The 26,879-nt window shown below is 38.4% G+C and overlaps 2 protein-coding genes across 2 annotated transcripts in view; one reads left to right on the top strand and one right to left on the bottom strand.

Moving 5' to 3' along the window:
• LOC125234426 (semaphorin-1A) overlaps positions 1–26,879 on the bottom strand; it is a 602,298-nt gene that overhangs the window by 232,400 nt on the left and 343,019 nt on the right. The window lies entirely within an intron of this gene.
• On the top strand, positions 11,570–12,619 carry LOC125234428 (cilia- and flagella-associated protein 20-like). The gene has a single exon (XM_048140663.1). The coding sequence runs from the start codon at positions 11,623–11,625 to the stop codon at positions 12,559–12,561; it is 939 nt and encodes a 312-aa protein (XP_047996620.1). The 5' UTR covers positions 11,570–11,622; the 3' UTR covers positions 12,562–12,619.

Genomic DNA, 26,879 nt, shown 5'->3' with positions numbered 1-26,879 from the left:
ACTCTTGATTTGAAGGTTGCCGGATTATATGAGCTCGGAAATATAGCCGTCGGCAAGGAATTCCATTTCTTGACATTTTTGATTGTAGAAATGCCACTGGCATATCGATCGATCACATACCGTTTTGATATGTAAGAAGTATTGTTCGAATGAGGAGGCACACTGACATTTTATCTCGCCAGGCGGCGCCTGTGCAAGTGTCTAGGTATGTCACTGTCATTCCTAAATATGTGAGAGAGAGAAAAAACATGTCATCTTCTCGCTCTCACGTATGGACTAATAGGGTGGCGCCATTTGTCATAACCTTTGAGTGTGCCTCCTCATTGTACCAACCGGTTGTGATAAAATAAAAAGGATGTTTCCACACGACTGCGTCTATACAAACGTGAGATAGAATAAGCTGACGTCGTTAGTTGCTATAGTTTGTGTATCTCGTACTTAACGCGAGGGTGGAAAGGGAGAGTAAAGAGGTTGGTAAGCTTTTCCTGTATCCACCCAGATATTTTCCTTTGGCTCCATACATATGGGTTTCAGTGGGATTTACGTAAGACACGGATGTAACTCCATACTTACTAATATTATAAATGGGAAAGTGTGTGTGTCTGTTTGTTTGTCCGACTTTTACGGAAAAACGGAGCGAAGAATTGACGTGATTTTTTAAGTGGAGATAGTTGCCTCTTTGTCTCCTTCCAACCCCCACTTCTCTAAAATGGGGGGTGGAAGTTTGTATGGATCATTCCGCAATTTTCGAGTTTAACGCGAGCGAAGCCGCGGGGCAAAGGCTAGTATTAAATAAATGACATTTATACATTGTACGCCCTTGTTATGTTTCTCTTAGTGACATAGTTTCTTACAAATTGTTGAAATGTAGGTAACGAAAGTAAAATGTATCTTAGGTCACAAAGCTTCAAGCTCACCCGCTTGAAAAATAAGACATTTTTATTTCGAGTCGTGTAATCCCGCAACTTTTCTGGAAATTTAGGTAAACGTCACTTTTTAAAGAGCAAAAATACTAGTAAAACAAACAGAGGTCAGGGGCCCGTTTCTCGAAAGGTACAAGCCTTGTATTACAAGTGTGTTTCCATGACAACCCATACGATTTGACAGTTCGCGCACTTGTAATACAAGGCTTGTACCTTTCGAGAAACGAGGCCCTGGTATGTTAAAAAAGAGTATGGTGAATGACTTTAGCAAATAAATAATAAAATAAATAAATAAATATTGGGGACACCTTACACAGATCAACTTAGCCATAAACTAAGCAAAGCTTGTACTATGGGCTAAGCGACGATATATATACTTAAATAGATAAATATGTACATACTTATAAAAAAAAAAAATAAAAAAAAAATCGTTTATTTCAGACCAAATGATCCATAATTTTGTTAGTAAAATATAGTGACTTACGGACTATGTTACTTTTATACATAGACAACATCCATGACTCGGGAACAAAATATCTGTGCTCATCACACAAATAAATGCCCTTACCGGGATTCGAACCCAGGACCGCGGCTTAGCAGGTAGGGTCACTACCGACTGAGCCAGACCGGTCGTCATGTGTAATAATCGTGAAAATTTAAATCAACGATTCTCTTTATTTTTAAACCTAACTCACAAAGTCAAAGAATAGCGATCATAATATTCACTTACTTTAAAACAAATGCATTAAATTGAGCTATTTCATTGTCGCTGAAACAAAGCCAGCAGGAACTTTCAATAAACCTTAAGTGTGAATATAAAAGTCGTATAATAGCTCCTGCTGAGGGCGTTTACTGCCTCCACTTACTACCTCTAATGGATCATGTGCACTTTATTGTCTAAAATTGCATTTGCCGGATGAAATTCCTGGCACTTTATTTTATAGTGGGATACCAAGGCCCAAGGCTGATGTTCATTGGCGTTCAGATGATTCTGTGTTTTGATGTGTTTATTTATTTAACGAAACAAAATGAAATATAAAAACAAAAAACAAATTGAAATATATACACTAAAGAAAATACATTAACTAAACTAAACTATGTACAAACTTAAAATTAACTTATAAATAAAAAATGCTCCCCAAGTCGTCGTGTGTTTTTGTTTTTATTTTGATTAAAAGAGGTACGAATATTATAAAAAAACATGGATATTCAGTACATTTTCAGTAACATACTAGGCGTGTAAAATTTATGCCTAGGTAACCAAATCATACTTAATATATGTAGCAACTTCTATTCATAGATATTAAATTAGAACTAAGTAGTGGCATTCATTTCGATCGTCACTTTTCTCCTACACTGCGTGTTTTATTAAGGGCAATAAGGGCCATACTAGCATCTTATAAGCGTTAACTAGAGACTCACTCAAGTCTCTATAGAAAAAGTACGACTTTGTTTAGACGCCGGCGCTCGGTAGATGTTAGTGTGGGATTGCTGTAACCTATTTTCCCCCCTAGATCTATGCCGTAATGGCAAAAAAATGAGCGAGTTTCCTCGCAAAGTATGTCGAAGCCCTAAATACCCGACCCAGCGAACCATGTAACACCTATAGGTAGGTCAGTAAAGACGGTTGCACATCGCCATAATCCTGCGCATAATGTTTAGTGCTCAAGTACGGGCGACAAGGGTTACTCAGGCGGAAGACCTTCGCGCTGGATGCACAGTGCACACCCTTCAGTGTCGCGGCATTCACTTGGTAGGGTGCAAGGAGAGTATAATAGTCATACAAGTTTTAAACGCTATTCCGAACGTATGCTGGCGGTAATAAATATGGGCAACACATTATTATTTATTAGGCCCACTTGCACCAAAAACTTAACTCAGGGTTAGTGATCTGTCATCTGTCAAATTCCATATAAAATGGTGGGTTAACCCTCGGGTTCACCCTCCATTTCCGTTGGTGCAAGTGGCCTTTAGTGAAATAAGTAACACAAAATTACAGTAAGAACCAAGGCAATAAAAGTTTAAACAAAAAAGAGAACAATCTTAAAATGACCCAATTGATTTGGGCTGATTTGGGCGATAACGTAACAGCGTAGCTCCGTTATACATATGCCCGAATAAAAGAGGAATTACCTAATATACCTATGTGTATGTAACTTTGAATTGCCTTATCGACTCGCCAGCTAAATTCAAATAAACTTGGTTATCTGAATTTGGTGCGGAAATAAACTCTAATGTATGATTTTCACCGACCGGCTGGAGTCCGACCGCACCGGAGCGCATTTTCAATCCTAGGCGAATGATGTGCTTATGGCAGTGTGATGGAGTACGTCCAGAGCCGTCTGTGTCTGGGAGAAGCCAACCGGCTGGTGGCCATAATCGGCACATTTGAAATGCGCTCAGACTCCGCCTGGTCAGTGGGAATCGAGGGTTCTTAACTTCCAAAAATATACCACGTTGGTGGCAAACGCCTGATGGAAAGCGGTCACCGTGACCTCGAACGGACCAGCCTGCAACTCAAGGGATGTCACAAGGGAAATTCCTCCGAAACTGCACGGTTCGTGACCATTTAGGCTGCAAGGTGTTTGGATGAGCGCCCATATACCTCTAATATTCGTTAGCAACCTGTTTTAAAAGTAGCCTTTTGAGGCTTTTGTGCTTAAGATTGCCGCTGTTTATATACCTACCCCAATTATTTAGCAAACCTCCTAATCAATCCAAACGTACCCTAGCGGAACTAACCTCTGACTAAGCTGGGCTCCACCAAAATTTGTCCTACATAATTTCACAGCTTACCCCTCGCTCGAACCATTAAATTCACTTACAATTAGACAGGGATATCCGAGGGATCTTCACATATCATTAACTTTTTACACTGAGACGCGTCGCTGACAAATTCCTTTTAGGACTGGCATCGGGCCAGTGCATAGGGTTAGATGGGCATATTTGGAGAAAGTTTTTAGATATAGGTATAATTATCTTAATTGTGTTAGATTCAGAGGTACTGATACTGCTTATAATTCTGTCCGGGGGTTGCAGAAATATTTACACTCTGAACTAACATTGCAAGAAATTGTACAACTAATTGTAGCCGCAAATTTGTTAAAACTACACTCGCGGACAGTAAATACGGGTCACTTTGTATGAAAAAATCGATGGAAAGTATCCCGTTTTCACTGTCCGTGATTGTTTGTCTCACTTGGTGTCCATGTAGAATGTCTAGCGCTAAACTTTTACAAACGTATGACATTTAATTATTGTACAAACAAGTACAACTACACCAGTTGATATTTATCCATGTAATAAACTTAACTCTATACATAGGTGTATTGCCCAGATTAGGGCAATTCACGAGAGCTGGAACGTTGTTCCGTTTTTCCACGAAAAATGACCCGAGTTACTAAAATTAAATACGAAAACATCAGAACAAGCCCAGTTATTACATGACAAGGGAAAGAAAAAGCTTCCCAGTATCCTATTTTTATTATTGGCACGGAGCAGGAACTCGGGAAATCTTGGCAGGATTTCTTGGCAGAATCTTGTTATGTGTAGAATTTTTAATACGTAAGACCAATTTATTTGTGCGCCTTGGATAACTCGAAACAGAAATAATGCTTGGCAAGAAAGGCTTTTTCACTTCTCGCTCGTAATTCCGTGCCGTACTTATCGTAAAAATTATATTCAGTTCAGTTAAAATTTATCTTCTTAAACATTTATTTTCCGGAACCTTTTTCCCCTTTTTCATTATTTTATAGATCTTCATTTTCATTCGTAATTCAATAGGTATTTTTTGTGAGCAGCCGTGGGAAGACTAAATATTATGTTGGCAAAAAATACATTTCAAACAATCTTGGATCTTGTCATTAATGACTTTCATGAGTAGTCAATATGCAATGTACCTACCCTTTTTATTAAATGTTGCTTTCATTTTACTGATTCTAGAAAAATACGATTATTCAAAGAGAAAAAGTTTGTCATTTTTGCAGAGGTCTATAATAAATATTATGTTATACAAATTATAAACGCAGCACATTCAAAACGTAGACCTAATTTGATTGATACGACATGTTTGTGTACACACGTGTATCGTGTACATGTAGGCATTTGTACCTGGTATTTGTCTCAATATCGCATCATAGCGGTATTTTTCCGCAGTAATCCCCGCTTATTGCAATTTATTAGACGTCGACAGGGACAAACAGTGTCCTAATCGACATTTCAGATTTACGAGTTTCGACAGGCACGTCGGATTAAAAGGACGACAAGAGCGAAATATATGTCTTCATTCCGATGCGCCGGGGCTTGGCCGATGTCCTTCCCGTTGGTTATGCGTTAGTGCAGTCAACCAGTGTAATGTGGCCTTAAGGCGCCATGATGATAGCCTTGCGAAGGATTAGAGGTAAGACCCGATACATTGAGATTATTTTTCATTGAAATAAGAATGTTGTGGAAATTGCACATAGAATTTTCGTCATCGAATTTAAAAGAACAAGTTTCCTCAATATTTCGGGTTTGACCACTAACCCCTCGAATGATTTGTAGTAGTATAGTAATAAAACACTTTATTGTACCAGAAAATAATACAAAACACAAGAAAAAGAGCTTATCATTAAGGGATCTCTTCCAGTTAACCTTTGAGGAGAATAATTGAATTGAAGGAGAATAATTATTAAAATATTTCTTGATTTGTGTATGAGGTTGTCATTAGTCTATCTTAGTGCTCAGTGCCTTAGCCGCGTAAGCTCAAGACGCGGATTCTATTCCTTCATCGGCCACCGATGGACCCGGTCGTTTTTTCTTTAGTGTATGATAAATATTTAAGTGTAAAAGAATAGGTTTCTCTTTAAAGCAATTTCACTTGATATGTAGGCGTTTAAAAGCTAACGGACAGCTTCATCGATAATATGTTTGTGACAACTGCCGTAATAGAATTTAACTTCGTCGATATCAAGCTAGGCATTTGATAGGCATTGTGAATTACACCTCTGAATGTGGAGCGAAAAATGAACTGAAATCCGAGGCTTATAATAGCCATTCACCCGCCTCGACTTGGCAATATGTCTGTCCTTATCTCGCGGAATGCATTTGACAGAGAAAACGTATTCGAGGAAGCGGAATTTTCTACCGGTCGGAGTTCGAAGCCTACTAGAATATATTATATGTTTTGTTTTGTTGTTCAACGTATTTTAATTTCGTTAAATACACAAATACTTATATAAAATAGTGTAATTAATTTGATTTTACAAACTATTCATAATCCCCTACGTATACATATACAACTTAAATCTCAATAATAAGTATGATGTTAAAGTTTTACCCCCTTATTCATAAACATTCTCTAAAATTATCACGCCGATAAAGTTCGTTTGTCCCTTTCTATCACACCAATACATCGGAAAGAGACAAACGAACTTTATTGGCTTGGTAACTTTAGAGAACGTTTATGAATAAGGAGGTAAGGCTTTTTGAAGTAAATATTTGAATTTTTCTAAATGATTATAAGTCTGAATACGTATTTAAGTACTTATAATATTTTCTTGAAAATCCGTAAACGTCAATCTAAGTAAATTAATTTAAAATCGAGTGAAAGTCTCATATTGAATACCGTTCATGCGTATGCGATTTGGTTTCCGCCCTAACTCACCCACTAAAAATATACTGCAAGAAAACTGCAAGTCAAAAAAGTAATGTATGAATCTATGTATATATGTAATTCTTGTAAAACAGATAATAAATGTGCCAACGATTGCATCGCCATTGTTGTCACAATTACGTCGTTATCTTTACAAAACACTGGACCTGTTCCAAAGATTTATTAGTGAACTATAGCTATACTTTCAGCTCCCAGGCTAAGGACCGGCCGTTTAATTATCCGCATTCCGGCCGGACAAATTGTTCGGCGAGCGACGATATTAATTTCGATACATTGTCTCTGGCCGGCTGACGACGATTATTTCTAGCTGCAATATCATGGCGTCCGCGTTACCATAGAAATAAGATTCTTGCACACTCCTGTGAAGAAAAATGATGATAAAGTTTCAGATATTAAAAGGTGCATTCAAAGCAACTAAGGTAATAATAAAAATGCGTGAATTTTCATCTGCCGTTGTATAAAAAATACAGTTTGGTTTGAGTCTTTCTTCCGAGGTTTCGACACTATCATTGATTGGTAACAGAGAAATCATATAAATGTGTAATGTATCAAATAAAATTAAACGTATAAGTCGCTCAGACATTATTATTATAGCAATATTAATGAGCTCCTAGAACTTGCACATTTGCTTCCCGGTATCTTCACTATTATTATTTTATTAAATATTAAGCGTTACGTATTACGTAGGAGCTGTTGCGAGAATGTGCCCTTTGATTCTACCTATAGAATAGAATAGAAGAATAGAAAGCCTCTTTATTTTCCTTAACAACTACGTACATAGTATATATGTTACACTTTCTTTTTTTTTTTTACATTATTTTTTTTTTTTAAACTATTTATTCGTTTTGACATAAATTTGATTTAGCTATTGTTAGTTTTAGACTTAATCTTATTGTTAGTATCTTATTTTGTATATATATATTTTTTCTTAGTTGTTAGGAACCCCATTTTATTGGGTAAAGGCCTCCTCCAATTTGTTCCATTCGTCCCTGTCTTTTGCCTTATTCATCCATGTTGGGCCGGCGGTAGCTGCAATGTCGTCACTCCATCGTTTTCGTGGTCGTCCTGACTTTCTTTTTACGTCAGGGCCTTTCCATAGAGTCACTTCCTTCGTCCATCTTTTATCAGTGTATCTCGCTACGTGATTCTACCTATAGATAAAGAATATTTATACCTACACATCTTCATCACAACTTTCGCTCAGAAAAAACGTTTTGATGTGTTTTATGCAGAACGAATTAAAGCTTGCGATTCATGGCCCGCGCGGAGATATGTTAGATAAAGATTATTTATACAGTGTCTTATTTTACAAATCCAATTTCCGCGTGAATACACGGGCCGGTTGTAAATAACGCAGACAAAGCTCGCCGAGTCGTTCGATACATTATGCAGACCACGCTTCGCTGCGCCGCGCAATGAGCTTTGTAAATATACCAAGCACAAGTCTAGCCAAAGTGACAAGCGTGGCGGTCGAAACGCAGTCTGCCTCTGTCGTGCCACTACAGAAGAGCGAAGAGATAGCCACGAGAGCGGAAGCGATTGTGAAGTTGGCTATATCTACCCTGAAACGCCGCTTTCTGTTTTTTCAGCGAATCGACTACAGTTTTCAGACTTTCAGATACGTTTCAAAAGTCGCCGTCATAAAATCATTTACTTTGAAGCTGGAAGGTTTCGTTCCATAAAAATGCCTACGCAAATTAATTTGCTTCTCCGCTTTACTGGTGTTAATGTACTGTACCTACCAACAATAGAGTACAACATCGTTTTTCCATAAAAAATACAGTTTCTGATTTCTGACATCATTCTTCAGATTCTTTGACGTATTTGATTCTCTTTACCGGAAAAGCGGCTTGTGAAAACAATATATCTTATTGTTCTTCCGACAGCCGTTGGTGTTATCGCTATACGTTTTCTATACCATTAATCCCAAAAAATTGCAATGATATCTTAACAACGGGGGAATTCCCCTAAGTTGCAAAAAACATTCGAGAAAATCTTATCTCGAGCGAGGTAGCTAATGTTGATGTGTAGGAGCGTCGATGATACTCAAAATGCTAGCGAAGTGCGGGCGACTTGATTGCTTGATCGAACTGCTCTTCCATTGATCATGGTTGTTATAGAACTTATAGGTCACTTTACAATGGTCCAAGCGAGAATCCGTCTCATTCAACTGTGCACCATAAGAATACAAAGTCTGATGGGTGCGACGAGGTAAGTAGGCGCCAAGGCACGTATGTCTCGCTTCACATGCACTCCTTATCGCCACGGACAAAGGATCTTTTTCATCTATCCTTTGTCCCGAGGTTTTGCCGACGCGTCTCTAAGGGCGCCCGCATAGTGGAAAAGTCACGTGATTTAGAGACGACAAAAATGTTATTTTGCCAGCCGCGTGTGAGCGTTACTTGTGGGTTTGCGTGACATATTTTCCTAGTGTCGAGGATGACAAATGGGATGATAAATCACAGCGAAACGAGCTTTTCTTTTAAAAGTTTTTTTTTTATATTTCTACGTATACTCGTACGTTGGGAAGTTTTTGTGTTTTCCGACTTTCTCATTTGTTACGAAGTGCTCTACAAGGTACGGTTAATATCCATGGAATGGCTATATATTGCTAATATTGCATCGCGGGTGAACACATTGATTAAGTACAACAGTGTTTATTTGAAACTTTTACTGTACACATAAATATTGCAAAATGGAAGAGCAAGAATTCTTAAAGAAACTTATAAGAGATTTCACCCTAATACCCACATACTATAAATAGAAAAGTCAGTAGAATAAGTGAACACAAAAGATGGGGGTAGAAAAATACTAATTTCCGCCGGCGACGGATTTAAGTAGTCCGGCGCCGAACCCAACTCCCCGTGACTGTACAGTGTACACTGTACATAGCACAATGCCCACGTACGAGACTTAGTCAAATCCAATAATTTCTACTCCGACAATCATTTCCTTTTTCGTAAATTTTCTAAAAAGTTTAGCTGACATTCAGATCAGTCCAACATGGGGTAGCTAAACTTTAGGTCGATAAATGGACTCTACGGACACGATTGACTAAAAATATGAGTGACGTAAAATTAACTTAATGTTTATTTAATGTTGTTAAAACCCTACGACAATTTTAGATTATGATAAGTTGATAATTTCAAACTTCCCATATGAAATTACGCGACAACGAGCATTAGACGGTCTTGCCTTACTCAGCGCGGGGGGTCATATCATATAAGTTACTTTAATTCACCAATGTATAAACAGCTTTGTAAAATATAATATTTTTTAGGACCATGAGGATTACTCCAGACTACTTTAATTGCCTAGTTTTATCCACTCAAACTTTATTTCAAATAAAGTATGCCGGTCTTGCCCGCACTGACCATATTCTTGATAGATTCATAGCCTTTTTTGTCGCAGAACAGAGTTGACAAATATAGTTTTAAAAAGGTGACAGGCAGAAAGACATTTAAGCAAAAGGTAAATAATTCATATTAAATATTGGAAATATTTATTGAAGAGGGCTAATATAAAGAACGTTGAAACCGTAAGTGTGTTTCAACTAGATCTAGAATGTTCCGGACGGCGTACCAACGCGGATTCTTAACCGTGTTCTTTAGCTGCGGCTCTAAACCTTTAGAGTTATGGGACGTCCACATGGAGAACGGTCATGTACAAAGGCTGCTAGACCCAGACCTGAAGTCCATGGTGCTAGATATAAGAGGAAATAATGTAAGTACAGCGTATATAACATGTCCACCAAATAACAAAATTCTTGGAATCACTATGCCGTTTATGATTATGGTGGTAAAGAATTTGAAGAAATATTTCACGTTTGAGGTGACTATTATGGACGACACTGGGACAAGGAGAAGATTCCGGGTAGCTAACTTTCAGAGTACTACACAGATCTTGCCTATGGCTACCGCTATGCCAATCGGACTCGCTGACGGTTGGAACCAGATCCAGTTCAACCTATCTGAATTCACTCGTCGTGCATATAACAAGGCGTTTGTTGAAGTACAAAAGATTAAAGTGAACGCTAATATTCGTCTCAGGCGAATTTACTTTGCAGAAAAGTTGACTCCTGAAGAAGATTTGCCTGCCGAATACCGAATTTTCCTTCCTCTACCTAGTAAAGTAGGTAAAGGCAAAAAGGGTGACGAAGGAAGTAAAACTACCGTAATTAAGCCGCCGTCTAAACAGCTGCTAGAGACATCTCAAACGAAACTGAAAACAACATCTCAGGCCAGCATTGTGCAGCTGCCTCCGGCGGGCCCTCCTGAAACAGGTCCCGTGGAAGGTGGTGCGCCGCCAGCGACGGCTAAGGAGGAAGAACCTCCTGCCGCACAAGAGCCTGCCGCTGCTGAGGCCGAAGCTCCAGCTCCGGAGGGTGAAGCTGCTCCGGAAGCAGCAGAAGCGCCTGCAGAGGAACCAGCGCCAGCTGAAGGCGAAGCGGCCGCAGAGGGTCAACCAGAAGCAGCCGCAGGGGCGCCTGAAGCGGCTACAGAGGCGCCTGAAGCAGCCGCAGAGGCACAGCCAGAGGCAGCTCCGGCCGCAGAACCGGCAGGAGAGGCAGCAGCCGAGGCAGCTTCTGCTCCAGCTGAATGAGAGTAATTTACGATAGGCAAAGTGGCTAAATATACCGGCAGATAATGTGGTTCTTTCTACAGTAGAATTTACAAATTATGTTACTATTTATTTGACGCTGTGTTCACATAGATTAATATAATACATTATTATAAATGTTTTTGACTATAGATAATATGGATATTTTACGTTGTAACTATTACTAGCTTTTGTATATAATTAAATGTACTCTACTATTAATTATTTCCTTTACATCTTAATGTATTGTTTATAGTTTTTGTACTCTCGAAATAAAATAAATAAAAATAATGATTGAATATTATTTTTACAATGTCACGACCTCTTTACGGTATCAGTTGTACAAACAAAAATGGCTGGCAAGCGTCAAGTTTGTCAATCAAGTGTCACAAGATACATGTACTGTCAATATTTTTGACGATTCAGTTGATATTATTTTTGTTTATAATGTTTAAAAATACGTATCAGAGCGGATTGTTATCAATATTTTATAGTTGTGGATCTAATCCTCTAGCGATATGGGACAGCGAAGTCCAGAACGGCCACATCAAGCGGCTCACCGACAACGAAGTAAATTCCATTGTGCTCGAAATCGTAAGCACCAACGTTGCGACTACTTACATCACTTGCCCCAGAAATAACCAAGTTTTGGGTATAAAATTACCTTTTCTCGTCATAATAGTGAAAAATCTAAAACGGTATTTCTCTTTCGAAATAACTGTTCTCGATGACAGCAATATGCGGCGAAGGTTCAGAATATCAAATTTTCAATCGACTACAAAAATCAAACCGTTTTGCACGAGCATGCCTATCGGACTTTCAGGGGGATGGAACCAGATACAGTTTAATTTGGCAGACTTTACGAAGAGAGCGTATGGCACGCAGTTCATTGAAACGCTCCGTGTTCAAGTGCATGCCAATGCTCGATTGCGCAGGATTTATTTCAGCGACCGTTTGTACACAGAAGAAGAGTTGCCTCAGGATTACAAACTCTATTTGCCGCTCGAGAGGAAACAGAAGAAGGATAAAAAGGAAGCGAAGGAAGCTGAGGCAAAGGCTCCTGCGGCGGCGCCTGCTCCTGCCGCTGCTCCAGCCGAAGTTGCGCCAGTCGTCCAAGCGCCTCCACCACCAGAACCTGAACCTGCTAAATCGGAAGCTCCTCCTACACCGGCCGAAACAGAGCCTGAAGCTGCATCAGAGCCACCGCCTGAGGCGCCGGCTGCGGAGTCAGAAGCTGGTGAGCAACCTGCCGAGGAGCCAGCAGAGATCGCAGGGGAGAGCGCGGTGGAGTCCACTGCGGGCACGCCTTCGGAGCCCGCTTCAGAGCCTGCAGAGGTGACGGAAGGCGAGGAATCTGCTGCTGAGACCCCTGCGCCAGAGGATTAAAAGCTTCACATTGTTTTCTTATCCGTTTAAAAGTTCATAAAAATCTAAAGAAATGATACATGTTACTTTATTTAGTATACTTACTTACTTACTTGGCTGGCGCGATAACCCAAAATGAGTTTTGGCCTCCAACACAAGAGCACGCCACTTTGCTCGGTCTTGAGCGGTATCGCGCCAGCTTTCGCCGACGCCGAGCTCACAGAGGTCAACCTCCACTCTATTAGTATAATAGTATCTTATCTTTTCGGTTCTCTAAGATCAACTACGTCGTAGCGTAGCACGTCTTAGTATAGTAGGGCGTTTTCGCGAAAAAAGATTCTAAACTTTTTTTTCCAAAATAGGTAAATTTAATGTTTTTCCTACTCAGAATCACGAGCCCTTTCGATCCTACTAGGCGGAAAAGCGTCCCTAATTTAATTTTTCCACTTTCTTACTATTTTTCAAACACTTTGTACAGCGGTTACAAAGTGGAAAGTATGCAAAATAATAGAAAATTTTGGGACCATTTTTTTGTCTCTCGTTTTTTATCCTAGATCGAAAGGGCTCGTGATTCTGAGTAAGAAAAAATTGACCTACCTTAAAAAAATTTTTTGATGATTCTTCTCGCGATAATGCCCAGTAAACGGATTTCGAACATCTTAAAAAACGGAAAAGCTATAAGTTATGTTTATGTAACTAGTACACTCGGCTACCACAAATGTGTCAAATTCTTGCCTACCCTTATCAAAACAAACAATGCATTTAGCATGATCTTATTCGTACTATCAAAGATCAGCATTCTCACCAAGTAAACATTATTTTGGGCACGAATGCAATAATTTGTTAATCTCCAATAAAAAACCCGGCTATTTTCCAGCGCGAGTGGCGTCCCATTCAATATGCAAAAGCGGGTCATAAAATTGCACCATCGTCGGTTGTAGCCGTCTCTTTAATAGTTTATGCCCTGGTCTATGGCGCAAAATTCCGCCCATTATTTAGGGTTGTGCCCGTCAAACGGACTGTACGAACGTCGAAAGATTTATCGTCGGTGGCTTGCTAGTGCACTGCCGTTCACTGTTCCACTCAATTATTTAATTTAATTTTCCAGCTTTATTATTTTTACTTTTACGGCGTACGTGATTTGGTTATTTCTACAGTAAGCAGCACAGTTTAACTGTCAATTTCATAAAGTACTAGCCGAGATTTGGAAGGGGCGAAGTCGGGTTCATTTCGGCATCTTTCATCCATAATGTCCCGTTCGCATCAATACTATTGTCATTAAGGTAGTCGTAGTATCAAAATAACATCATTTTTATGTGTAAATGTAAATTTAAACCTGCCTCCAGGATATTTTACTTCATTGTTGCGTTGCTTTTTAGTAGGGCACTCACGTACGCCTGCTAATAGATAGATATTGATTTTATGAAAATTTACAGTATGCAACAGACGTAGTTGAGCAACAGTAGGGACTTTAATAGACAATTCAATCTGAATTTCATTTGAATCAGAATTGATTATACTATAATTGATTTGATTGTATATCAATGGCAGTAGTGCATAAGTATAGCCAAGTGTAAAATAGTTATTTGTTTTTCAAGGGGGGCAAAGTGGAATCTTGAGCGTTGCGAGGGTTTCAAGGCACGATGGTTAAACAAACTTTGCCACAGAGTGAAACACAAAATTGACTATAAAACATCAAACTAAATGAAATCCATCAATTTATCCAATATTTATGATTCAAAATCATCATTTATAGGTAAATTCTACCAATCAGCTTAAGGCATCAAGTTAAAATTTGTATGAAATTACTTTGCACTCTTTTAGATAAAATGCAATTTTGTTATCTGTTTTCGCATAGCAAAGTAAGCCTTTAACAGTTGGTGTGGTGAAAATATAATTAATTCGCCGATATGCTATTGGACATATTTTTGAGCAACTTTTCTACACCCATATATTTTGATGTGACTGTACAGTATACGTATACACTTAAGAGGCCAACGTCCAGTAGCGACCTCTTTGTTTGAAAAATACAAACATACGTCGGATTTTAATCAATGAGGAGGCACACTCAAGGCGCCATCTGTCATAACCTACAGATGGCGCCACCTTATTAGTCCATAGCATAGATAAAGAATTTCATACGTGAGAGCGAGAAGATGATATGTTTTTCTCTCTCTGACATATGAATGCCTCATATCGACATCATATGCCTAGACACTTGCACAGGCGCCGCCTGGTGGGATAAAATGTCAGTGCATGTGCCTCCTCATTCAGCACTTTTCGTTATACCAAAGACATATGTAACTCCGTATAAACGGATAAAGTGTAAGAAAAAAACGTACCGCAGAGCCTTAGAGAAAAAGGTACGGTGGCCTAGATGGCATTACACCTTTGGGGAACGCTCGGCTAGATGGCGCTAATATTAATATTTGACATTTTAACACATCAAGCTAACAATATGGGCCAAATTGCCGTCGAGAGATGGCAGTCTATTCACAGTGATAACACATTTTACTTTGACAGTAACTCTCTATAATACTCGATCCACAAGCAATACAGTCCACAGAGAAATCATTTTCATACTGTTTAAACTAGGCTGTCATAAATTTAGGCTTTATGTAAATGAAACTCAGTTTAAATTAAACTAATTTAGTCGAATTGAAGAGAGCACATTGCCCTTCGAGCTTAGGGGCAGATGTCTTTACTGTATAAATTAATTCTGAAGATATCGACTCTGTTTACAACCTCATACCTTAAGCCTTTCAATGTGCTTTGAATCTCAATTCTATTTTCTATCGCATAAGTTTGAAGTTGTAAATACAAAGTAAAGTAAGATACGAGGTTCATGAAATCGATATTTAGATGAATCCTGTAGCCTTACCATGACTTTTTTGAGTTAAAAAATACGTTACGTTTTCAGTGAGAGTTACGGAAAATGTATGGAAAAACTGAACAGCGCTCCAAGCGGAAACGCTCACGTACTAAAATTTTCATCGGTACCATAAGTTATCAACGTGTTTACTCCGAGTTTTCAATACGTTCCTAACTTTACAGCTAAGGCGCTCTCTTTCTGATTGTATGAAGTCAATAGAACCAGAACTATTTGACAGTCTCTAGTGAAAACTCAATACTTTACGTGAGTAATCATTGACAGTCACTAGCGTAAAAGTAAACCACCAATTCACTGTGATGTGTCATTATTACTGTCAAATTATATAACAATCCCACAACATTTTCTCGTTTATATTTGCAATTTTTAATACAATTATGACTAATATGTATTAATTTATAATATTACGTGAAATTCAAGAACAGCTTACATGTACCAGTTAGTCAGTAGTTCGATAAAAAGATAAACCAGTGATGAAACCAGTGTTTGATACTTTTACAAAGGTAATGAGTTATTAAATATAACTCATTACCTTTGAAAAATATCTTCTTCATCATTTTGTACTGTTTAGCTACAGTTGAGAGGATTATATTGGTTGCTTTCAGAAAAAGAAGATATTATTGAAAACAATATTTCCATGCCAGCCGTATGGTATTCAGCAAACCCAACGTAGAAGATTGTTCAAATTGATAATGATTGAGGCAGTTAAGAATCAACTGATTACCTACAGCAGCAGGCAGTACCAATTCATGGGCATGTTAGTTCCTCAATGCACAATACTTGTACCTGTAGTCACCATAACACCATATCTCGTGGGTATATATTAGAAGTGAACCAAAGGAAAAAACTTCAAAAAAATTATCCTATTACTGAAATAAAGTATCTCATTCTGTGACTTTGTTTAATTTGTAATATTCTTGAGTAACAGGCTAAGTATTTAATAAATTGATGTGAAACGAAAACTAAAAACCTAAAATTCAGCGTTTTCGTACATATCAAACATCAATTACAACGATATCGACATAGGTAACGACAGTCTAAGGTAAGGTATAGAACTTTTGAAGGCGATAAGCCATTATGGGGTGTATATGAAGATTATAATTTGATACAAAAGTGAGTAGAAAAAGCATTTTGAAACAAGTAAAAATTGTATCTAATTTTTTGGCAGGGCACGTAGCCAAATGCACAAACGATTATGATTAACATCGTTATCGTAGCTTAGCTATCTCTATCACTTTTCCGTATTGACATGACAGAGCTAGACTGAATTTCGATCGGCGTTTAGCGCATAGATTTAAAGTCCATGGTTCAGCGTCAACGATTGACATTTCAGCTAAGTCCTAGTGTCAAAGTTGACAAAGCAATTTTTTTTTAATTTATTGGGAGCATTGGCAACTTGGCAATCAGCACAGACATACAATATTTAATACAACATACAGCAGAAGAAAAAATTACAGGAATAACAATTACTTTGTTAATCATAAAAGTAATATTGCACATATTGAAATGCTAAACTTATGACTATTTAGTAACTACACAATACAATGTTTTATGAATGAAAAGAAGTATTTTTGAACAATTACAAATTATTTACAAAGCGCCAATAGTGTGCAATTCATAAATTATAGGGTTTATGCCTACAGCCTTCAAGTTCATTTCCCGGTTCTTTGCTTGGCGGAAATCCCAACAAACCCTAATAGGGATAGGGGTAAGGTTAGGGATAGGGATAGGGGTAATCGGTCGGCAATCGGTAATTGTAAGCGATAATGCGAGAAAGTACTTTTTACCCACCGACAATAGTGCCCAGATACGGAGCTATGTGAGTTCTGTTGTACAATATGTAATTTCCTCAGTGTATATAGAATACATACCTACTCGTACCTACTACCTACGCTGTGGTTGCTGTATAACATTTGTACAACCACTGCAAGCATTTCTTTTTTAAAAACAATAGTAATATGAGTAATTGAAAAAAACGCAGACAAACGTCTGCAAGAAACCTACGGATCCAAATGAAAATTTTATTATTTGTATATGTTTGAATAAGAATTCTTTTAGTACGCGAGCGAAACCGCGGGCAAAAGCTAATTCTATATAAGATGCTATGAACCCTTTTTCTGTAAAAAATATTTCTATTTCTTTACTACTCAAGAACATCACAAATAAACAAAGTCAATTAATGAAATACTTTATTTTAGTAACAAAATTATTTTTTGGAGTTGAGGTTTTTTCCTTTATTGGAGCACTTCTATACATATTACCTGTGATGATCATGGCCAATAATACCATTAAGTGTATCGCGGAACAAAAACACCTATAAATTGGTACTGCTCCCCTCTGCTGCCCTAAGGTTTTGAGTAGCGTAACTGCCAGAGTGCCACAGTATTAATATCAATTGAACCATCTTCCACGTTGACTGAATACCATACGGGTTTGTTCGGAAATATTGATTTCAATCATAGCTTCCGTCATCTTTCTGAAACCAAAAACTGCTTTGAGCATTATAATAATATCTCAATTGTAAATAGTACAATATGATGGCCAAAAATAACTCATTACCTTATTTGATTTGTTTACTGGTTTATCTTTTTATTCAATTTTAGCTAATCTTGAATTTCACGTAATGTTATAAATTAATGCAATATGTTAGTCATAATTTTATTTAAAACTGCAAATATAATTGTGAAAATTCCGTGTGATTTTTGTATAACTTGACAGAAATGTCATGTCAGAATGATGTGGCCTATGGTTTGAGGCCTACTACCGAATACCGAAGTTATCGAAATGTGGACATGCGTCTCTTTTACTCTTATCAGTATAAAGTGAAAGAGGAAGAATCCCTCAGTGCGTATGTTTCGAAATTTGCAGTAGACCCTATATTGACAGATTTCGATAGGTAAATTACATTTACTTATGATTTTAGTTCCATCGCGTAAACACCAGAGGCGTAGCATTCGCCTATAGTTCTTTCTCCGTTTATTGATAAACTTAGAAAGGGATAGAAGCAGCTTCTTTGGCGTGAAGTTAGGCACAATATATTGTAAACAAACGTAAACTCACTTACTTTCTGAGTAAAGTAATACGGCTCTCACTTGGGCAGCCCATGGTAACGGTACTGTAAGTACGAGTGTTTGTCTTGTATTTTAGTTGACATCAATGAAATATTCACAACTACCTTTAGCAGTAAAATATGAAGTAGAATTTGCTTTCGATAACATAAATATTTACTCGTAGTACCTACGAATAATAATAAAGGTACCGTAATAATAGTATTTTATGCAACAGGCGTTTAAAGGAGGTCAAAAAAGACGAGTGGCGTGGATAACAATTTGAGGCGAAGCCGAAAATTGTTATTAAGACGCCACGAGTATTTTTTGACTCAGTTAAACACCGTTGCATACAATACTTTTTCTACGACCATGCACTTACTTTTGAATAGTTTTCTAGAATAACTTTCGTGAAATTCGCACTGTTTCCTATAAGTATTTTGACTTTTCCTCTGCAATGTTTCTGCACTCACCCTGTCGCTCGCACTCCCCCGCGCCGCCGCCCGACTCCGGCCGGCGCCCCGCGGCCCGCTATATCCCTTAAAGGCTACCTCACTATGCTGTAAGAGCTATATCGTATGCGTGGGTGCGCGGGGCGCCGGCCGGGGGCGGGCATCTTTTATGTAGGGTTTTAACGATCTATGCACGACACGGTAAATGACGAATAACAACACGGAAGTAGAAAAAATTGTTTCGTAGATGCTGTTTATTTACAATTTTTAGATTTAGGCTTTATAATAATTTACTTAATTTTGTTTACTATTTTTCTCGAAAGTTGGATCGGCACATTATGGTTCTGAAGGAATTGATGGATTTCAAAATTTATTCTTGAATGCAGCGTCGAGTCTTGCAATTTCATTGAAGAAATTACCTGAAACAAAGAAAAGCAAAAATTAATAATACGGTAATAGGAAGTAGTATTAAAGCGTTGGTAGCCTAGCGGTGAGTACTTCCGACTTTCGTTCCGGAGGTCGCGAGTTCAAACCCCGGCTCGCACCAATGAGTTTTTCGGAATTTATGTGTGAAATGTCATTTGATATTTGCCAGCCACTTTTCGGTGAAGGAAAACATCGTGAGGAAACCGGAATAATTCCAATAAGGTCTAGTTTACCTTTCGGGTTGGAAGGTCAGATGGCAGTCGCTTTCGTAAAAACTAGTGCCTACGCCAAATCTTGGGATTAGTTGTCAAAGCGGACCCCAGGCTCCCATAAGCTGTGGCAAATGCCGGGATAACGCAAGGAGGATGATGATGATGAAGAAGTAGTATTAATGGCTAAAATAAATTAATTAAAATGTACCTCTACACACACGCATGATGGAAAGAAGGAGTAATGGATACGATACAACTAGACTGCGTACAAGACGCACGCGGCGACACAAACCGCCTACTCTGTCGTCCGAAACAGATTCAATAAAGTCATACATTTGGATAGTTCTGCTCGGACCCGTGCGGTGCGTTGCGAGACACGATCACAATGTATAGAACTGGATGTACTCGTGTTGGACGACAGTGGCGATCGCTTGCCATACCGCCCGTCGCCCTGGGTACGTAGCCGAATGGCACAAACGCTCACGAAGCGCTCACGAAACGAAACGCTCGTAGATATCTTTCTCTATCGCTCGTGCGTATTGGCGCAACAGAGCCAGACTACCTTTCGCGGCGTTTCGTTTTCGTTTCGCGTCGCAGAAATGCCATTCGGCTACGGCACCATCGCCGCGTGCGTTCAGATATTAGCCCGCGGTAGAGGGTTTTACTACCAAAACAACAAAAAGGCTAATTTTACGTTACTTGTTAGTGCACAGGCTGAAGTAAATATTCCTAATAAGCAAATATAATATTTCATAGTCCCAAAACAACTCTTGTTTCAGTAAACAACAACAAACTAGATTGAATAATCCTATTGAAATGTCCACCAAGAGGCTCGAGAAATCTCGGCGACTTCCTTTTTATTACACTGAATAAGAGAACGAATAACATCATAAATATCTAAGCATAATACTTAATGCCGACCCTTGCCCACAAATATGAAAGAGAATAAGAAATGTACTAAAAGCAAAACGCGGATCAGTAGACTTTACATAGTTGCAATAAAGTATAAGATAGAATAATTAAGATACAATGATACTTTGTATAGTATACAAAGGCTAAAAAGGGGAAATGTTAATATACAATACACGTGTATTTTATAACACGTGTAAACTTTTTGGTTTCCCTTTTCCTTCAGAGAAACCAGCTTATTACAATAAACTCAGTTGTTTTCATATCCTGCTGACATTGAAATGGTAGAAAAAGAATTAAAAGTCAAAGTCTTTGAAGTACTCAAGATACTCATTTAAAACTTACGTAGGAAGAAAGAAAATTACGTTACAAACAGGGATATTTCATCATTTTAGAGATGGCATTGTAAAGGTAATAACTGTGTCTATATATTTCCAACCCTGTAGCGAGTATTATATTCTTATAATAAATTGGGAAGCGTGATGTTGCTTATATTCATGGACTGCTGTCTATATGACTACTTCCCATCAGGCGGCTCGTCTGTAGGCTTGTGTCGTTCACGATCTATGAACTGTTAGGAATAAAATCCCATCAATGACCGAAATGAACTGAATCTTTCCGTGGTCTGAGAATCGGTCTTTGCTCATTTAGTTCAGTATAGGATCGGCGAGCGCGAGACGTTTGGATCGAGAACGAATGTGTGACTGCGCCGACCGAGAGCGAGAGCTATTTAGCAGAGCAACAAAAAAAGTCAAGTTTTCATATTAAACTTCGGTTACTTACAACCTTTCGGCCCGGAATGTTACTATCTGTGGACTATTCGTATCATTTTGACACTATTCGGTCCCATTCGTTCTGATCTTTCCGACCGCAGTGGTCGCTGGTCTGGCTGAACTAAATGAGCAAAATACCTAAAAGAGCGAACTAGTTCGTGGGAGCGATTGAACGAGATCGGAGCGCTCCGATCAACGAACGAAGCGGCACAAGCCTACTCGTCTGCTAGTTTGCTGCCGTGGTGGCCAAAATCATATTTTTCCCAAATATTTTTGAGTAGTTTTATTTTTTATAAGAACAAATGACATGGTTCTTTATTTTAATATCATGATATCACGTCAATACACATTTTGAAAAAAAAATGTAGGCATCATCAGTGTAGTTATTATAGTTATATGATAGGTGGCGCTAAAAAATGGAGGTACGATTCTTAGTATGAAGATTGTAAATCCTATACAAATAATCCTATATTAACGGCATGGCATCTAGTCAGGAACAGTCATTACATCCTTGAATATCATCAAAACAATACTGAATAAGGGATTTACGTTAACTAGGTTAACCAGGTCAGAGTGTCTAATCCAAATGGTGTGATTTATATTCTGGTCGCTAGGTATATCGTAATATTCAAAACACATGATCTCGCCATATTCGTTCAACATAAGCGCGGTAATAAGTTAGCGGCGTGGCGAGTGATAAATCACGAACCATAGTGACGTCTGGTCGGTGGTGCAAGTAGTAAGCGGTATGTTTTGAACGCACGACGCAGAAACGACGGGGTGTTATAAGTTTGACGTGTCTGTCTGTGGCAACGTAGCTCCCGAACGAATGAATCGATTTGGATTTAGTTTTTTAGTCATCAAACACGGAGTGTTTAGCCATGTTTGATGGCCGATTTCCACATCCACTTTTTTTTAATCTATTTTTCCATCTCCACTATATTAGGATTTTTTTTAAATTTAAATTTTGTGATTAGGTTATTAAAAAGTAACAGCGATTTTCGGATGCTGATTACAACAACGTCACTGCTGCAGGGTTTAGGGCCAACTGCATGCCGACGCAGACATTTCAGTCACCAGATAAGTTGCAGTAGGTCACAGTCCATCTTTGAAAAGCTATGACGTTCGTGTGCTGCCGTTATTATTCAATACGTCACTTGTCACAAGTCTAGATCGGTTATCTATTGTTTGCCCGACAGTCATTTAACATAATATTCATTTGCCCGAATCTAACCTGCCTGAATTTCATTTGCCCGAATGATTTGTTTACCATAAAAATCATATGACATACTCGTTGTTTATCCGAATATTACCTTCCATAATCATACAATGCCATACTATTTGTTAGCCATATTATTAAGTGCAATAATATGGTTTCATAGAATATTCAAACGCCATAAGCAATTATTGCCATATTAATTGTTGCCCATATTATTACCTAACCTAACCTACTTTCTGATAGCAGTTTCATTTTCCAGGGGTCACAGTTCTAACCTAACCTAACCTACTTTTCCAGCAGTTTCATTCTCCAGGGGTCACAGTTCTAACCTAACCTAACCTACTTTCTGATAGCAGTTTCATTTTCCAGGGGTCGCAGTTCTAACCTAACCTAACCTACTGTCTGATAGTATTTTCATTTTCCGGGGGGTCACAGTTCTAACCTAACCTAACCTACTTTTCAAGCAGTTTCCTTTTCCAGAGGTTCACAGTTCTAACCTAACCTACTTTCTGATAGCAGTTTCATTTTCCAGGGGGTCACAGTTCTAACCTAACCTAACCTACTTTCTGATAGCAGTTTCATTCTCTAGTCCTTCTAGTACCTATTATAGTAGTTTTCGATTCTGCCAAAGCACATTATGGAAATGCACTTTTCTGGACGCTAATTTGTATGACAAATGATGGTATGGAATGTGGTAATTACGGATTTCGATGATTCTGCCAAATGACATTATGAAAACTGACTTTATGGGAAACAAAGTTTCTGGCACTAGATTAATATAGTAAACAATGATTATGGCATAAGATGTTATGAGAAACAATATTATGATTGTTGAATAGGATGGCAAATAAAATTATGGGAAATGAAATTCTGGCAAATGGGGGTATCCCGTCTAGATCACTACATCCATACTAATATTATGAATAGGAAAGTGTGTGTGCCTGTTTGTTTGTCCGTCTTTCACGGCAAAACGGAGCGACGAATTGACGTGATTTTTTAAGTGGAGATAGTTGAAGGGATGGAGAGTGACAAAGGCTACTTTTTTCTCTTTCTAACGCGAGCGAAGCCGCGGGCAAAAGCTAGTAGGAAATATATCGTCACTACTTTTAAAAAAACTTGTATCTTCGTCTGTCAATGAAAAGAAAATTGTAGTAAGTATGTATGGAATGCATATAGACTTACTGCGTTTTAACTTTGAGGAGCAGAGTGAGATACGAGATTTCTTCAAAGTAGTGACGATATGTCATAACAAAGTCTTTGGTGGCTCCCGATAGACCAAAAAAGCGATGTAGAAAAGAAAGGAAGGAAAAGAATTAGATAAACTACCTATTACTATGGCAAAGACCGGGATAATATGCAAAATAAAAGAAGAATAACCAGGTTACCAAGGGATCGAAGAGTAATACTGTAAATGTGAGTAAAATTGTTGTAATATTCAGTGCTAAACTAGTTAATACATTCATAATAAAAGGATTTCTTCACAATTTCCTGTGTAGCCTAGATGGAAAAACGGATTACCGGATATTATGATTCATAAAATCATAACTTGGGCCAGCCCCTTAAGGCTACGCGAACAGTCCGCTGCGTCGGCTTTTCATAATATAACTTTAATTTACTGCTGCATTTTAAGTTATGGCCAAAATTAGTTGAAATATAAAAGAGCGTGTTTCGCAATAAGCTTTGAGGTGGATATAATATTTAAAAGGACGGTTTTGTGTTCATTAAATGTGTTTTAGCAGGAAAATCGTTGTTATAACATAACATGTATTGTTCGTTGTGTTGTTACGAGTATATTAGCTATTTCTCCATGTAATATGGATTTCAATTTGTAAGAAGTTAAGGGCTATAGTAGAAGTACTTAAAATTACATTTTATTAATCTGGTTAAGTACGTAACTGATGGTACGTAGGTACATAACATAATGATACTCGTAACTGATAATGCTGTTTGCTATAAATCAATCAAACATCCGATAAAGCTCTCATAGTTATATTTAGTTTTCATTGTAACAAATTACATATGTATACGGTAAACACTTCCAAGATTTGGCCGTTCCATATGCGTCTAAAAGAGTGCCAGAATCGTTCGAATTCGATTTTCAAATCGACCAATGAGACTGCCCAAGATGATCACAGACCAGTGAAAACAATGTCAAATTTATCTGCGTCTGCGTTCAAAAAGGTGCCAAGATGTCCGAATTCGATTTTGAAATTGACCAATGACAGCCCAGGATGACCACAGATCTGTTAAAACAATTTGCCGAGGTACGAGGTACGCTCACGGCGCCTAATTTTTGAAGTCGTAAAATTTACGACAAAGGCAGTAGGTATCCTGCCGTCGCATATCTGCCACGGTGTTTTCAGTCAAAGGAAATAGTAAATCCGATGTACTTAGGATGTTTAGGAAACTTAACGATACAGGGCGTGAAAAACAATTGTATGCCGTAGTGCAAGTTGTTCGCTAGATGTCACTGTTACCCCCGCAAACTTGGTAATGACGTGTTGTAAAATGTATAAGTATTTTTTGTTGTCCAAATTTTTCGTTAGCAAACTAGCGAACGGCATTCTATGGTTAATGAATTGGTCGATGAATGACCTATTTAGAAATCCCGCTATAAATATGTGGCGTTCCATGTCTAAGGGTCCACATGCTTTATGTTCTGTAAGGAGCCTTTAGGCATGGAAAGTCACATGAAAAGTTGTCGTAACTTAATAATAGATGGCGCTGCATTCGAAAATCTTGACTGATAACTCTATACCATACAGTTCAATATAAGTATACTCTATGATATCTGCTTCCAAAAAAGTGCCAAGATGATTCGAATTCGATTTTCAAATCGACCAATGACAGCCCAGGATGACCACAGATCCGTTAAAACAATTTGCCGAGGTACGTGTCCGCGGAGCCAGTCCGCTCACGGCGCCTAATTTTTGAAGTCGTAAAATTTACGACAAAGGGAGTATAATCCATCCGAAGTACGGTCTAGGACGGACGTGCCGGGCCTCCCGAATAATCGTACGGTCAGCAAAAACAGGGTGCAGTGAGCGATTCTGCTTTTATTGGAGGGAATACTAGGTTTCTTGAAAGAATATGTGTGTCTGTATCAGTGGCGACACTGGCGACGCGTGAATTATTTTGTTGGCAAAGCCGGAAAGGTTTTTGGGATCTGTTTTGTATGGACTTCTACATATACTGCTGAATTTTAGGGAACCCGTTGGGAATCGAGTTGTATCGACACTACGCCACTGGTCTGTATGTACCTAGTTAAACATTGGAAGCTTTTATGTTTTCTATGTATATAACACATACATACATACATACATATAATCCAGCCTGTATCCCATAAAGGGGTAGGCAGAGCACATGAATACTTAGTTTCAGTGTCACTCTTGGGAAAAAGGGGTTGAATGAAATCCAAATTGTGACATCGCAGTGATAAGTATATTTGCAGTGGCTATGTATATAAGTCCTCCTCCAGCTCGGCTGGGCGGAGCTGGAGGAGGCCGCGCTGGACCGCGAACAATGGAAATCCCTTCTGAGATCCCTATGTCCCTGATGAGGGATAACAGGATATCATCATCATCATCATCATCATGTATATAAGTATTTGTATATTATGTATATTGTTGTTTGAGTACCCGCAACACAAATCTTCTGAAGCTTACCGTGGGACTCAGTCATTTATTTATAATTTAACATATTTTGGGCATTGGCATCTCTCTTGTATACCACATGTCTCATCTCATCCAGAAGAGACCCACAATCCACAATCTTCCGAATATCGTCCACCCACCGAGCCAACGGACTGAAGTGCACTAGCGAACTAAAAAGTACAACATCGTTTGTAAACGCGAATCAATAGGGAACTTGACTGTAGTTAAAATAAAATATTTTATACCATGCACGAAATAAAGCATGCGATGATGATAAGAAAAACATGGACAGAAGTTATTTTTAAATACAATTTCTATTTAATAAGTCAGGTAGAAATATATAAAGTAACTGAGTTGACCGTGACGTCACTCAATTCGATTTCATATAAATTCCATATTAGCAAGTCGTTCAAATTCGTTTTGACAGTTCTTAAAAAGAAGCTGATTTGACTAGGAGGCAAGTAGCCTATTGTCCTAAACCTCTAAAATACTCAAATAGAAACGCCACAAACCTACTGCATTAAAGGAGAGTAATGATTTCGGCTTACTTGGGCTCCAGCTTAGCCAAGCTCTGTACTCCATCTTTCAGACGTTTTTGCCGACCCTACCGCAACACTTACACAAATTAAAGCAGCCGAGCCGTAGTTACTTGCGAATGCAGATTCAATTACTGCAATTCGGAACGGAATGCCGCATGAAAATATCGTGGATTATGAAATGAAAAAAAAAATGTTTTAACAGTCCTATTGCTACTGCAT

Source organism: Leguminivora glycinivorella, chromosome 16 (genome assembly GCF_023078275.1).
Source record: "Leguminivora glycinivorella isolate SPB_JAAS2020 chromosome 16, LegGlyc_1.1, whole genome shotgun sequence".
NCBI lineage: Eukaryota > Metazoa > Arthropoda > Insecta > Lepidoptera > Tortricidae > Leguminivora > Leguminivora glycinivorella.
This window is presented reverse-complemented; position numbering and strand designations above follow the sequence as displayed.

What these genes read in the sequence shown, in the direction of transcription:
- LOC125234428 (XM_048140663.1), top strand. Translation starts at nt 11,623, where the DNA reads ATGTTTAAAAATACGTATCAGAGCGGATTGTTATCAATATTTTATAGT.